We start from the raw sequence: 12,086 nt of genomic DNA, 5'->3' as shown, positions 1-12,086 counted from the left end.
TTGACCCAGTGGAGAGAAGACTTGCTGCCACGTTATGTTTTTAGTTAAAGTAGTATATTGCTAAGGATAAGGATTATGGCCATTAAAATTTTTATGCCTCTCCTATCTAATGAATACTGAATAAATGAAGAATGTTTTACACTGACATAATATATATCAATTAATTTTTCTACAGGTATCTTCATAGTCATCACTTCTTGGAGTTAGTTACCTTGCTTCTGTCAATTCCAGTAACAAGTGCCCACCCTGGTGTGCTGCAAGCCACAAAAGATGTTTTAAAGTTTCTTGCACAGTCACAGAAGGGTCTTCTTTTTTTTATGTCGGAATATGAAGCAACAAATTTGTTGATCCGAGCTCTGTGTCACCTTTATGATCAAGATGAAGAGGAGGGTCTTCAATCTGATGGTGTTATTGACGATGCATTTGCCTTGTGGCTGCAGGACTCAACACAGACATTGCAGTGTATTACAGAACTGTTCAGCCATTTTCAGCGTTGCACAGCCAGTGAAGAAACTGACCATTCAGATCTTTTGGGAACCCTTCACAATCTTTATTTGATTACTTTCAATCCTGTGGGAAGATCAGCTGTTGGCCATGTTTTCAGTCTTGAGAAAAATCTCCAAAGTCTTATTACTCTAATGGAGTACTATTCCAAAGAAGCCTTAGGGTAATTTTCTTTTTACTCCTTAAATTTTCTATTATACTGGAAAACTACATCAGTAAAGGGCTAGTTTCTTAAAAGGTGTTGTTTGAAAGTAAAAATTATTATAATTATTTTTTGACATAATACATAATTTGTTAATTAAGGATTAGAATGATAGAAATTTCTAAAATATAAGATGTGTCTGTAAAGCAACAAAATGGATCTTTTAGAAGCTTCTTCCAGTTTCCCCGTGGTATTGACAAGATTACAAGATTACAACTATAGATCTCTTGCTAATTTGTGTGTAGGGGAATCCTAAGGCACCAGAATATATACTTGCAGAGTAATGAGGACTGTCTTGCTATCTTGAATTTTCCCTTGCCTTTAGACTATGGTGCTCTGGTTTCAGAAGTACTTTGACTGAATGTCAGCAGGGAATTTAGAATGATACTAGTTTTCAAGAGCTGCCCAGTAGGGCAGAGGATTGATTTTAGTGTCTGAGGAGATAAACATGGTCTTCCTGGCTCGTGTCATACAAAGCAGTGACATCCAGGTAACTGGCCTCACAACAGGGTCTTGATATGACTCCTTGAGTGACAGATCTTTTTTGGGGGGCTAGGAAAGGCAGTGGCTTTAACCTCAGCAGTTTTAAGGTAGAAGACAGTGATGATGGCAGTAGGTTGATTTATCACACTTATTCCTACTTATCCAGAGTGAACAAAATTTTAAAGGAGACCATTGAAGTATACTTCCGAATCTTTCATTGCTGATGAAGTATACTTGTTAATATTTCATTGTTCTTTTGATCTTCTTTCTTAATAGAATTTCACTCTCCATTGTGATGCATATGCTTTGTTTATATACTTTTAAGTAGTGTTTTCAAGTGAGTTGGAAGTGAACTTTAAAATCTAATTTCTTGTCTTCAGGGAGTTAGTCATGTTTCATTGTAAAATTCCTTGGTCTCTTTAAAACCAAATAGAAAAAAATGTTTAAAATTGTTCCTGGAAAAATTGCTTTCATACCAAAAACTTTAAAACCTTATTTTGTTTCAGTGATTCCAAGTCTAAGAAGTCAGTAGCTTATAATTATGCATGCATACTTATTTTGGTGGTGGTTCAGTCTTCCAGTGATGTCCAAATGCTAGAACAGCATGCAGCATCTCTCTTGAAGCTTTGTAAAGCAGATGAAAATAATGCTAAATTGCAAGGTATGGTACTTGAAGTTACTTAAGCATTTATGATATGTGAAGGAAAAAGCCTTTGAATATCTGTAATTAGTACTTTATCATGTTTTGATAATATATATAGTAATACTCTGTTACTTCTTGAAAGTACCCTTTGTGAAAGTATTTTATATGGTGTTCTTAAAAAGATTTTTAGGAAATTGTCACAAGTACCTTTTCGTGGAAAATCATGGTAATTGGTGGATAGTTGAAGTTCCTAATCAAAATGGAAGTAGCTTGAAGGTGAACTCAAATGTTCAGTTTTTGTTTTTGTTTTAAGATTTTAAAATTATGTTCTAAGTAATCTCTACACTCACATGTGGCTCGAATTAAAACCCTGAGATTAAGAGTTGCATGCTCCACTGACTGAGCTAGCCAGGCACCCCCAATTTTTTTTTTTTTTAAAGTAGGCTCCACACCCAGCATGGAGCCCAAGGCAGGGCTTGAACTCACAACCCTGAGATCAAGACCTGAGCTGAAATCAGGAGTCGGATGCTTAACCGACTGAGCCACCCAAGCACCCCTTCAAAAGTTCAGTTTTTATTTTTTTATTTTTTTTTTAAAGATTTTATTTATTTAACAGAGACATAGCGAGAGCAGGAACACAAGCAGGGGGAGTGGGAGAGGGAGAAGCAGGCTTCCCGCAGAGTGGGAAGCCCGATGTGGGACTTGATCCCAGGACCCTGGGATCATGACCTGAGCCGAAGGCAGACGCTTAACGACTGAGCCACCCAGGCACCCGAAAAAGTTCAGTTTTGTGTATCGTTTGTGTATGTGTGTGTTTTCTATATATATTTCTAAGTATAACACTATTCTAAGTACAATTTAGAAATCCATTTGTCATTAATTAACATACATGTGCTGTCCTCAAAAGTGAAAGATGGTGAATATGAACATTTTTTTCTAAAGTATATAAATCTATGTTGAATGAAGTTTATGACAAACCTTATGTGGGCAGTCCTGAAAAATTGAAAGGTTATCTAATCACAGTTTTTTTTGTTTTGTTTTGGTTTCTTTCTGACCTTACCAAGTAGAAAATTTGATAACATTGAGTAAATATTGTAAATAGCGTGTGGACTTTTTTCTTTTTCTTTTATTTTTTTTGAGAGAGAGAGCATGTAAGTGGAGGGTGGTGGGGGAGGGACAGAAGAAGAGGGAGAGAATCTTAAGCAGACTCCCTGCTAAGCATGGAGCTGGAGGAGGGGCTCGATTTCATGACCCTGAGATCCTGACCTGAGCTGAAATAAAGAGTCGAACGCTTAACTGACTGAGCCACCCAGGCTCCCCTGACTTTTTTCTTTTTAATCTTAAATTTTATGTGTGATACCACCAGTAAAGGTATGGGTTAGTAAACTCAACTTCTCATATAGGAAATAGGTTTCTTCCCTGTAGTGTGCCTTTATAAAAGGAGGGCACACAACATCTTCAAAGGTATTATTAATGCTTTACTACTTATTCTGGGTGATGGGTACACATATGTTTTATTTTTGTTCCTTATATCTTTCACTTGAGCAATATATGCTGTATATATGAAAGAGTTAATTTAAAAACACATAGGAAAAATACTCAGATGTACATAGGTGTAATCCTCATGGAGAATTGTAGAACCAAGGAGAGACATGACTGCTATTTTCAGTTTCCTTAGTCATTCCTAAAAAGTGTCTGGAACTGGCATATCACTTTTTACATTACATTAGAATGCTTTTCTTAAAATAGTTTTGGTGATAAAGTATGGATGTTACAGCCTAGCTTCTAGGAGAGTTTTTTTCTTCTCCGTTATTCCACTCAATTTTTTTTTTTTTGAAGTATAATTGACACACAGTGTACATTAGTTTCAGTCGTACAGCATAGGGATTACACAACTCTATATGTACAACATAATGATTGCACAATTCTATACAGTTATGCTGTGCTCACCAAAGTATAGCTACCATGTCACCATACAATGCTATTATACCATTGACTATATTCCCTATGCTGTACCTTTCATCCCCATGACTTATTCATTCTATAACTGGAAGCCTTTAACTCCTACTCCCCTTTACCCATTTTGTTCATCCTTCCATACCCCTCCCCTCTGGCAACTACCAGTTCTTTATATACTTATGAATCTGTTTCTGCTTTTTTTGTTTGTTCATTTTTTTCTAGCAGAATTTTGAATTCACTTGTGGGAAATGGTATATTTCATTTGTGATTGTTTTATAAGCAGAGTTTGTTATTATTTTGGGATGATAGTGATTACTTTTAATTTTATAAAGGCAAATTAGGAAATTGGCAAAATTTAAAATTCATGTTAAGAGAAATGTCACTCAGCAAATGTCCCTGTTAGAAATTAATACATTTGTGCGTGCTTTTTGGGGGGTGTGGGAGGTGGTGGTAGCATTAGGTGAATAAACACTATTTTATTATTTGTTAGTTTATAAGCAGTCAATTTTACAATTTTTTTTTTAATGTTGTAAGTTGATGGTCCTGTTTAAGCATGTAAACACTTAAGTTTTTCAGAAACCAAGTAACTAAGAATGGTCACTTCTTATTTCTAAGCCTGTATGTAGCCCATTCACATTTCATGTTAAGGCTTGTTTAGAGAATTAGACATAAGTTTATCCCTGTATGAAATTTAGATTATTGAAATCAGTATGAATCTGATAATGTTCTTCTTTGAAAAAGAATACCTCTATTTCCTTTGTTATAAAGACTTTTTATTTTAAAATATTATATTATGAATGACCTTTTTGTTTTTAAGAACTTGGCAAGTGGCTTGAACCTCTGAAAAGCCTTAGATTTGAAATTAACTGCATCCCAAACCTGATTGAATATGTTAAACAGGTAAGTAAAGCCTAAAAGTCCCTTGATTTTTTTTTTTAAAGATGGTTTTATTTAATTTAATTTTTTTTTAAGATTTTTAATTTATTCATTTGTCAGAGAGAGAGAGAGAGAGCACAAGCAGGGGGAGAAGCAGACAGGGGGAGAAGCAGGCTCCCCGCTGAGCAAGGAGCCCGATGCGGTGCTTGATCCCAGGACCCTGGGATCATGACCCGAGCCGAAGGCAGACACTTAACTGACTGAGCCACACAGGCGTCCCTTATTTGTTTTATTTTAGAGAGCGAGAGTGTGTGCACATGAGCAAGGGGAGGGGAGAGGGAAAGAAGCAGACTCCCCACTGAGCGGGGAGCCTGATGTGTGGGGCTCCATCTCACAACCCTGAGGCCGTGACCTGAGCTGAAACCAAGTCAGATGCTTAACCAAATGAGCCACCCAAGCACCCCTTAAAGTGCCTTCATTTTATGGAACTGTATGGTTCCAAATATAGTAATATTGCATTAATGTATATAATACGTGTATATATACAGTATATATAATACTATATATATATAATGTATATAATACAGTAATTGTTAAGTGTATTTGATTGATTTGCTAGCCTTATGGTACAGATTGGTATGTGTATGTAGATGGGTGTGTGATGGTGTGTATATGTGAATACACTTGCACACAACCCTGTGTATTGTACTACTTTCCACTACCAAATTCTGCCCTATTTTTTTCTCAAATTGGAGTAATATCACCTACCATTTTGATGATCTTTACAACAGCGTTTTAAAGTTAAATGCCCTGATAATTTAATGTATAATTGTTTCAGTTAAACTTTGGTGAAAAAGAACTTCCTTCAAAATTTTTAGGTGAAAATCAACAAGAGTCAATTCTAGATAATTACAATGGGAACTAGTTCTAAATTTGTTAATTTAGGATGGTCACATCTACAAATAAAACATTCATAAAAGTTGAAAATCCTGTATCATAATAGTGCATTTGAAAAATTCATGTAATTAGTAATTTAAAAATTCATTAAAACTGTTGCATTGTTAATTAGTTTTAAAAGTATAGTATAGGAAGAAGGACTAATAAAGGTGGTCATAAATGCATAAAAAATTTTAAGCTAGAGACAGAATTGGACCTTGAATTATTTCCTCTTTCATTTAACAGATGGGTGTGTGTGTGTGTGTGTGTGTGTGTGTAAGTAAAACATCTTGGTTTTGGAGTTGAAATGTGTGTTATTAAAATAGCAACCAAGTACTCTTTGGGTATATCTGCTTTGGATCTTTCTTTACTGACTTGTCTGTCCTTATCTTCTCTTTTTACTCCCTCTTTCCTAAGAGTACTTTTACCTCCTGTGGTGCCATCATATTCTTCTGTGTTCCTAACTCTGTGCCTCAGATGTCATCTAGAGTTTCTCATATAGTCAGTCTTTTATTTGGCAGAAGTACAATAGATCCTATAAATATAGATGGTCATGTGTTCAGGGTACTTGTGCATGGTCAGGAGAATGTATAAGGTGTCCAATAAAGATTATATGCTTGGGTAAAAGTTTTTAACCAATAAGAAATTTAGCTCTAGAAATTTAAATTACATGCTGTAATTAAAAGAATTTTTATTTTTATTTAAATCCTTATCCATTAATTATAGTTAATAATAAGAGATTCTCATTCCAAGATATACCAAAAACAGTTGATCTGAGAGTGAAACTTCTCTGTGTGCTCCATGCTGCTTTATGTAATTTGTGGAATTATTGTGGAAAGGCAGCAAGGAAGAAATAGAAAAAATGTATAGGGGAAAGGAATTTTCTTATTTTTCTTTTTAAGTTTCTCCTCTGAGGGTTAGCAGCTGAAATAGTAACATTTTAAAATTCTTCATAAAAAACTTCTTCAGAGTTTTTTCAAAACCATCTATGCTGCTCTGTGGAAACTACAAAAACAAAGAAACTTACACATAACTTATTTGTTGTCAGGAAACATAGCATGGGCAGCTGCTAAGGACATAGGCAATTGTATTTCTTTTCCCTTTAACCATGCCCTAACTGGTCATCGCAACCAGATTCCTGTGGTATCTGCTTTGAAGTGTATGTTATGTAGTGCTAAAACATTCCTTGTTGCTTCCTTAGTTTTGAAAGAGGTTTAGTACCCACAGGGCTTTGTAAAATCATTTTTGGGAGGGAGAGTATATAGAAAGAGTATATGAAAAAGAACTATTTTAAATTCTTAATACAGGGAGTCTCATTCATTTTTGTATGTTACTTTCATTTTAATCTGTACTTTTTAATATACTTGAACTTGGCAGTTATTAATTTTATAAAATAACCTTTATAAAAACTTCATTAGTTTGTTTTTTTTTTTTTAAAGATTTTATTTATTTATTTGACAAAGAGAGACACAGCGAGAGAGGGAACACAAGCAGGGGGAGTGGGAGAGGGAGAAGCAGGCTCCCCGCAGAGCAGGGAGCCCGATGTGGGACTCGATCCCAGGACCCTGGGATCATGACCTGAGCCGAAGGCAGTCGCACAACCGACTAAGCCACCCAGGCGCCCAAAACTTCATTAGTTTTATTCATGTTTTAAATTTACTTAAACTTAAAATGGTGTAAGTACTTAACATGAAACTCATATTTTTAATTAATGCCTTCTTGGGAATTTTTTCTTGATTCATATCCAAGCACCAAGAAATTAAACTTTCTGTTCATTTTTATTTTTAAAGAATATTGATAATTTGATGACCCCAGAAGGAGTTGGCCTTACCACTGCCTTGCGTGTTCTCTGTAATGTGGCATGTCCACCACCTCCTGTTGAAGGTAATATGGCTATTATACTTTAAAAACTATTCTTAAATCCTAGTATAAATGCTATTTATTAAATAAAATATTAAAAAATCTTAACTAATTATTAACATATAAGTAATTAGTTTTTTTTCCCCTTATCCTATATAAAGGTCAACAGAAAGACCTGAAATGGAATCTTGCCGTTATTCAGCTTTTTTCTGCTGAAGGAATGGACACCTTTATTCGGGTTCTACAAAAATTGAACAGTATTCTGACTCAGCCTTGGAGGCTCCATGTCAACATGGGGACTACCCTTCACAGAGTTACTACTATTTCAATGGCTCGCTGCACACTCAGTCTTCTTAAAACAATGTTAACGGAACTCCTGAGAGGTGGATCCTTTGAGTTTAAGGACATGCGTGTTCCTTCAGCACTTGTGACTTTACACATGCTCCTGTGCTCTATCCCTCTCTCAGGTCGTTTGGATAGTGATGAACAGAAAATTCAAAATGATATCATTGATATCTTACTGACTTTTACACAAGGAGTTAATGAAAAACTCACAATCTCAGAAGAGACTCTGGCCAATAATACTTGGTCTTTAATGTTGAAAGAAGTTCTTTCTTCAATCTTGAAGGTTCCTGAAGGATTTTTTTCTGGACTCATACTACTTTCAGAGCTGCTGCCTCTACCATTGCCCATGCAAACAACTCAGGTATCACTTCCATATAACATGCATCTTATAAATGACTGCAGTAACACTTTTAAAAAAGCCAGTGATTTTGTTATTAAAAAAAACAAACAAACCTACAGCCCTCATCCCCTTCCCCTAAAAAAAGACATAAAATAACTGGATGAGGGTGAGATAAAACTGAAGCAAGTTGGTCATTAAAGAAATATGGGGGCAACATTTTAAATAAATTTTTGTTAATGTGAATTTTATTATGCTGTTCTGTATACTTGTACTTTTGTTATTTTTAAAGCCTTTTTTTCCCTTTATCATGTGTTAGAATTTGCCATTAACTAGGTTGGTTCACCAATGGACTCTGCTCTACTGACTGCTAACCTGAGAACAATCAGATTTTCTAGATGCATTGAATTCAAGCGAATGTTTAATTGTATAATAGAAAAATGTTTTAAGCATGTAGTAAAGATGTTCTTTTCATAACAGTTCTTCCTGAACAGTTTTTGTGACTATAAATAAATATTTAAAAAAATCTACGTACACATACAATATACTTTTTTAACAGGTTATTGAGCCACATGATATATCAGTGGCACTCAACACCCGAAAATTGTGGAGCATGCACCTTCATGTTCAAGCAAAGTTGCTCCAAGAAATAGTTCGCTCTTTCTCTGGCACAACCTGCCAGCCCATTCAACACATGTTACGGCGTATTTGTGTTCAATTGTGTGACCTTGCCTCACCAACTGCACTTCTGATTATGAGAACTGTGTTGGATTTGATTGTAGAAGACTTGCAAAGGTATTTTCATTTTGCATTAAAAATTTTTTCCTCAAGTTATTCTTGATACAGATACATTTTTTTTCACTTAGAATTTGGAAATCAGGGTTTAGAATGCTTAGATAATATATATTACATATAAATATATACATATATACATATACGTGTATGTATGTATATGAATATATGTAGATTATTTTTAATTAGAAAACAATTTCATGTGCAAGATACCTTGAAAGTCTTGATTTTGGGTGTTTGAAAGGTGAACTATGAAGTACTCTGATTTAAAGATAGTGAAATCTGAATTTATAAAATTTTATAGTAATTGTAAAATTCCAGAGAGTTGTCATATCCAAGGAATGAAATGTTTTATACAAGATTTGTATATCATAATGTGTGTTGAAAAATAAATATTAGTTAAATAATGCCCTAAAATTAAGTATATTGTTTACTAAATGTATTGATTTTATTTCAGCACTTCAGAAGATAAAGAAAAACAGTATACTAGCCAAACCACCAGGTTGCTTGCTCTTCTTGATGCTCTGGCTTCACACAAAGCTTGTAAATTAGCTATTTTGCATCTAATTAATGGAACTATTAAAGGGGACGAAAGATATGCAGAAATATTCCAGGATCTGTTAGCTTTGGTGCGGTCTCCTGGAGACAGTGTTATTCGCCAACAGTGTGTTGAATATATCACATCCATTTTGCAGTCTCTCTGTGATCAGGTATTTATGGTTATTTTATAAATTCTGTGTGTTTGTGTATGGTTGAAAAGCTTCTCTTGATATAAATCTTGGCTGTGAACACAGAGATCTCATCTGTTGTATTAATCCGGTTGTTTGGGGAGATCAGTTTGACTAGTGAACCAACAATAGAATGGTTTGGTGCTTCATAGCTTTCTTTAGGTTTGTATTTCACAGGTTTCTCTGAAGTCTCTTTTTCTTTATGAGATTGCATCCTTGGGTAGTTACTTTACGTGCCACTGACTTCTTTGGGGTTGGTTATGTCTAGTATTTTCATTTTCCTGCCACTTATACACAGATTCTTGAATTTTATAGCTTTGTGATTGGTTGAATTAATAATATCATGTTCTCATTAGGACAACTTTTGAAGGTATCAGAGAGGACTACAGTTTTAGTGTGTTTCAGACTACTCTGCTTACAGATGTTGACTATAGTATTTCTGCCTCTCTATAATATTGGCTTCCAGTTTATAATTCCATGAGTTAATGATAATTGTTTTAACTTGTAAAGCCCATTGTGATTGAGATCTTTGAAGATTTCTTTGTCTTTTTTTTTAAGATTTTATTTATTTTAGAGAGAAAGTGCACACACAAGTTGGGAGAGGGGCAAGGGGGAGGGAGAGGGAAAGGGAGAGAATCTTAAGCAGACTCTGGGCCCAGCATGGAGCCTGATATGGGGCTCAGTGCTGGGCTTGATCCCATAACCCAGGATCACCACCTGAGCCGAAACCAAGAGTCAGTTGCCCAACCAACTGAGCCATCCAGGTGCCCAAGATCTTTGAAGATTTCTGTACATATTGGTACTTTCGCTTATCATAATGCTCCTGCTATCTAATCATCAGATGTGATTTTTTTTCAGGCAGAATATTTTTAATAGGATCCCATGTTGGAAGATTATCTTTTTTCAGCTGACAAAAATCCAGTTTGGTTACATTTAACACTTAAATCAAGAAGAAACATTTTTGGTGTGACTTGTTTTCACGAAAAGGGGATCTGATTGAAATAGTTTGGGACCTGGTAGAAAGGATATTTAAAGTCCTTATACCTTAAAATGTCCTTTTGACTGGTGTTATATAATCCACGTCGGGTTTTATGACTAATCTGAATGACACTATAGCACCCTAGCTGCCCTGTTCACATAAACCTCATTCTTGGCCTCATCTTATATATTTTCCTTCTGATTCAAACTTTGTTTTATAGTTTTAACCCATGTTGAATCTTAGTTTGCGGTATGTTGAAGTGATTAAAGGCGATGAGACATACCCAAAAATGTTTCTGTAAAATCTATTTTATTTACTTTTATAAAAAGAGTGGTGGGAATTTTTATTGTTGGTTAAACTTGCTTGAGCATTGAAAAACTTGAATTTTAAAAGTATATAAAAACTGGAGGACAATATTTACTTGGAAGACTGCTTAAATGTTTATTTGCTCCATCCATTTCTTTCTGTGATGTTTTAAATTCCAGTATGGATATGTTTATTTATTTATTTTTAAGATTTTATTTATTTGACAGAGAGCACAAGCAGGGGGAGCAGCAGACAGAGGGAGAGGGAGAAGCAGACTCCCTGCTGAGCAGGGAACCCGACGTGGGGCCTGATCCCACTGGGATCATGACCCAAGCTGAAGGCAGACGCTTAACCCACTGAGCCACCCAGGCACCCCAATATGGATATGTTTATTAAAATTTATTTCACTGAGGGGCACCTGGGTGGCTCAGTGGGTTAAGCATCCAACTCTTGGTTTTGGCTCAGGTCATGATCTCAGGGTCATGAGATCAAGCCCCCCCACCCCCCACAATCTGGCTCTGTGCTCAGCAGGGAGTCTGCTTGGAATTCTTTTCCTCTTCCTCTCCCCCCCACCCCCAGCTCACATGTGCTTTTGCTCACTCTTTCAAATAAACAAATACAATCTTTTTAAAAAATTTTATTTCACTGAACGATTTCTTTATAAATTAAAAAAATATTCAAATGAATCAATAATACAATGATTTAAAGTATTTTAGTACCAAAAGTAGTTCACTTAACCGTATGAAGATAGAAACTACACTCACTGTGACGTGGAAGGAAAAAATTTTAGGGGCACCTGGCTGGCTCAGTTGGTAGAACGTGCAACTCTTGATTTTGGTGTCATGAGTTTCAGGCCCTTTGGGCATAGAGCCAAATGAATGGATATGATGTTCTTCTAAAGTAAAAATATTGTAAAATGTTTGTCTTTATTTCTTTAAGTGTGTATCTTTGTATCACCTTTTATAGAAGAGCAAAATGACTTCTTTGTGTTTGAATTTATATTTAGCATAGGAAGGTAACAATATTTTGATGAGGTAATTACTAAGTATTAATTGGTATGTATTCCTAATATAAAAATGTGAATTGATGGTGATAATAATGAAAAATTTTTCCCCTACTCCTCTCCTCCCTCACAG

The 12,086-nt window shown here is 35.3% G+C and overlaps 1 protein-coding gene across 2 annotated transcripts in view; it reads left to right on the top strand.

The window, feature by feature from the left end:
* The window catches only part of VIRMA (vir like m6A methyltransferase associated), a 63,283-nt gene that overhangs the window by 28,485 nt on the left and 22,712 nt on the right, over positions 1–12,086 (top strand). For both annotated transcript variants that reach the window (XM_021688239.1, XM_021688238.1), the window contains exons 9-15: positions 176–667; positions 1,696–1,850; positions 4,609–4,691; positions 7,394–7,487; positions 7,625–8,169; positions 8,705–8,940; positions 9,395–9,647. In XM_021688239.1, the coding sequence (XP_021543914.1) occupies positions 176–667; positions 1,696–1,850; positions 4,609–4,691; positions 7,394–7,487; positions 7,625–8,169; positions 8,705–8,940; positions 9,395–9,647 (1,858 nt within the window). The remainder of the gene's footprint in view (positions 1–175; positions 668–1,695; positions 1,851–4,608; positions 4,692–7,393; positions 7,488–7,624; positions 8,170–8,704; positions 8,941–9,394; positions 9,648–12,086) is intronic.

Source organism: Neomonachus schauinslandi, chromosome 4 (assembly GCF_002201575.2).
Source record: "Neomonachus schauinslandi chromosome 4, ASM220157v2, whole genome shotgun sequence".
Classification (NCBI taxonomy): Eukaryota; Metazoa; Chordata; class Mammalia; order Carnivora; family Phocidae; genus Neomonachus; species Neomonachus schauinslandi.
The sequence above is the reverse complement of the archived record's forward strand: the minus strand, read 5'-3'. Positions and strand labels throughout refer to the sequence as shown.